Below are 1774 nucleotides of genomic sequence, written 5' to 3'. Positions count from 1 at the left end.
GGCTTTTAATTTCCCTCCTTGGAGAGCTACGAGCACATGGGCACCCTGGGAGAAAGGCAAGGAGGGGTGTTACTTTTTTTTTTTTCTTGGTGTTGTGTTCCCTCCATACTTATTCTAATTGTAATGAGACTCTCCACTTTTCCATCCTCTTTCTTTCAGAACACTCCAACAGATTTTACAGGCTTATCGGAAGAAGAGTGCCCAAGAGACTGGCGGTCAGCATTCTCTAAGATGGAGAAGACAGACGGTAGGCAGGATCCCTTGTGTCCCCTGCTCTGCAGTGAGCACTTGGGTTGGAAAGCGATTATTACCATAAATCCTGGAAATAGCTCAGGGGAGGCCTACGGGAGACCATTCCCAAACAGGTGGTGCTGGGAAACCCAAACTGTGTGTTTCAGACATGAACAAGAGAAGGTAGTAGGGAATGAAAATGAAGGCTTATGTTTATATTGGAGTTGTGTAATTTTTGTAGTGTTTCTCATCCCTTCCAAGCACCAAGAAGGGAGCAGGATGATCTCACTCATTAACCTCTTTTTAGAGATGAGGAGCTTGAGGTCTAAAAAAGAGGCACATGGGTCTTCCCTGGTGGCGCAGTGGTTGAGAGTCCTCCTGCCGATGCAGGGGACGCGGGTTCGTGCCCTGGTCTGGGAAGATCCCACATGCCGCGGAGCGGCTGGGCCCGTGAGCCATGGCCGCTGAGCCTGCGCGTCCGGAGCCTGTGCTCCGCAACAGGAGAGGCCACAACAGTGAGAGGCCCGCGTACCGCAAAAAGAAAAAAGAAAGAGGCACAATTTGGTAAAAGAGCCTACATTCATACCTGTGTGATTTTCCAAGGCATTTCACTTCTTTGAGCTTCACTTCCCTCCTATGTCAGTTAGCTTTGCTGTGTAACAAACCACTCAAAAATGTATTGACCTAAAGATATTTGTTATTTCTTAAAAGATTCTGTGGGTTGGCTAAGCCATTATTCTGGGCTGGGCCAGCCTGACTGATCTCTGCTGGACTTGTTCACATGTCTGTGGTCTTCTGGGTGACTTGCCCTGATGGTTTAGAATGGTTACACTCACATGTCTGGTGGTTGACTCCATGTCACCTAGGGCATTGGTGATAATTTGCCCATGCGTCTTTTGTTGCCCAGCAGGCTAGTTGGGGTCTGTTCACATGATGACAGAAGGGTTCCAAGCACAGCAAGGACAGACAAACTCCAATGTGCAAGCAACTTTCAAATCTCTGCATATGTCACATTTGCTGTTGACCAAGTCACAAGGCCAAGCCTAGGGTCAGCGTGGGAGGGAAGTACATAAGGGTGGGTTATAATTGTGGCTATTTTTGCAAACAGTCTGCCACACCTCATCTATAAGCAGGTGTTAATACCTACGTCCCAGGGTTGGTAAAGGATTAAATGAGATAATGCATGTAAGGTTGTTGAGTAATAACTATCTAGCCCAACAAATGTCTCGATGAATGTTCCCCTTTCCCTCCCCAGGAAACTTGCCAAACATCATAGACTAGACCCCGGTCCCCTGACTTCTAATGAAATGCTTTTTCCAGATTACCAAATGTCAGGAAACAGGAGAGTCTATATGGCCCTTCACTGGTATAGGACTCAAGGACTGGACAGCAGCTCCAGTCCTGCCTTATCCTTCTTTCCAAATGCAGTTACCATATATTTCAAAAGTCTGCCTTTCTCCCCAGGGAGCTGCCTTTTCAGCGCTTCCCTGAAAGTGGTCCCACAGAACACCAGCTAATTCCCTTAATGCCCCCGGGGCCTGTC

The 1774-nt window shown here is 47.7% G+C and overlaps 1 protein-coding gene across 1 annotated transcript in view; it reads left to right on the top strand.

The window, feature by feature from the left end:
• Positions 1–231: 231 nt before the first annotated feature.
• KANK4 (KN motif and ankyrin repeat domains 4) overlaps positions 232–1774 on the top strand; it is a 33375-nt gene continuing 31832 nt past the window's right edge. The window contains exon 1 of the mRNA XM_007464280.1: positions 232–247. Coding sequence (XP_007464342.1) covers positions 232–247 — 16 coding nt within the window. The remainder of the gene's footprint in view (positions 248–1774) is intronic.

This window comes from Lipotes vexillifer, unplaced genomic scaffold, assembly GCF_000442215.2.
Source record: "Lipotes vexillifer unplaced genomic scaffold, Lipotes_vexillifer_v1.1 scaffold47, whole genome shotgun sequence".
Taxonomy (NCBI): domain Eukaryota; kingdom Metazoa; phylum Chordata; class Mammalia; order Artiodactyla; family Lipotidae; genus Lipotes; species Lipotes vexillifer.
This window is presented reverse-complemented; position numbering and strand designations above follow the sequence as displayed.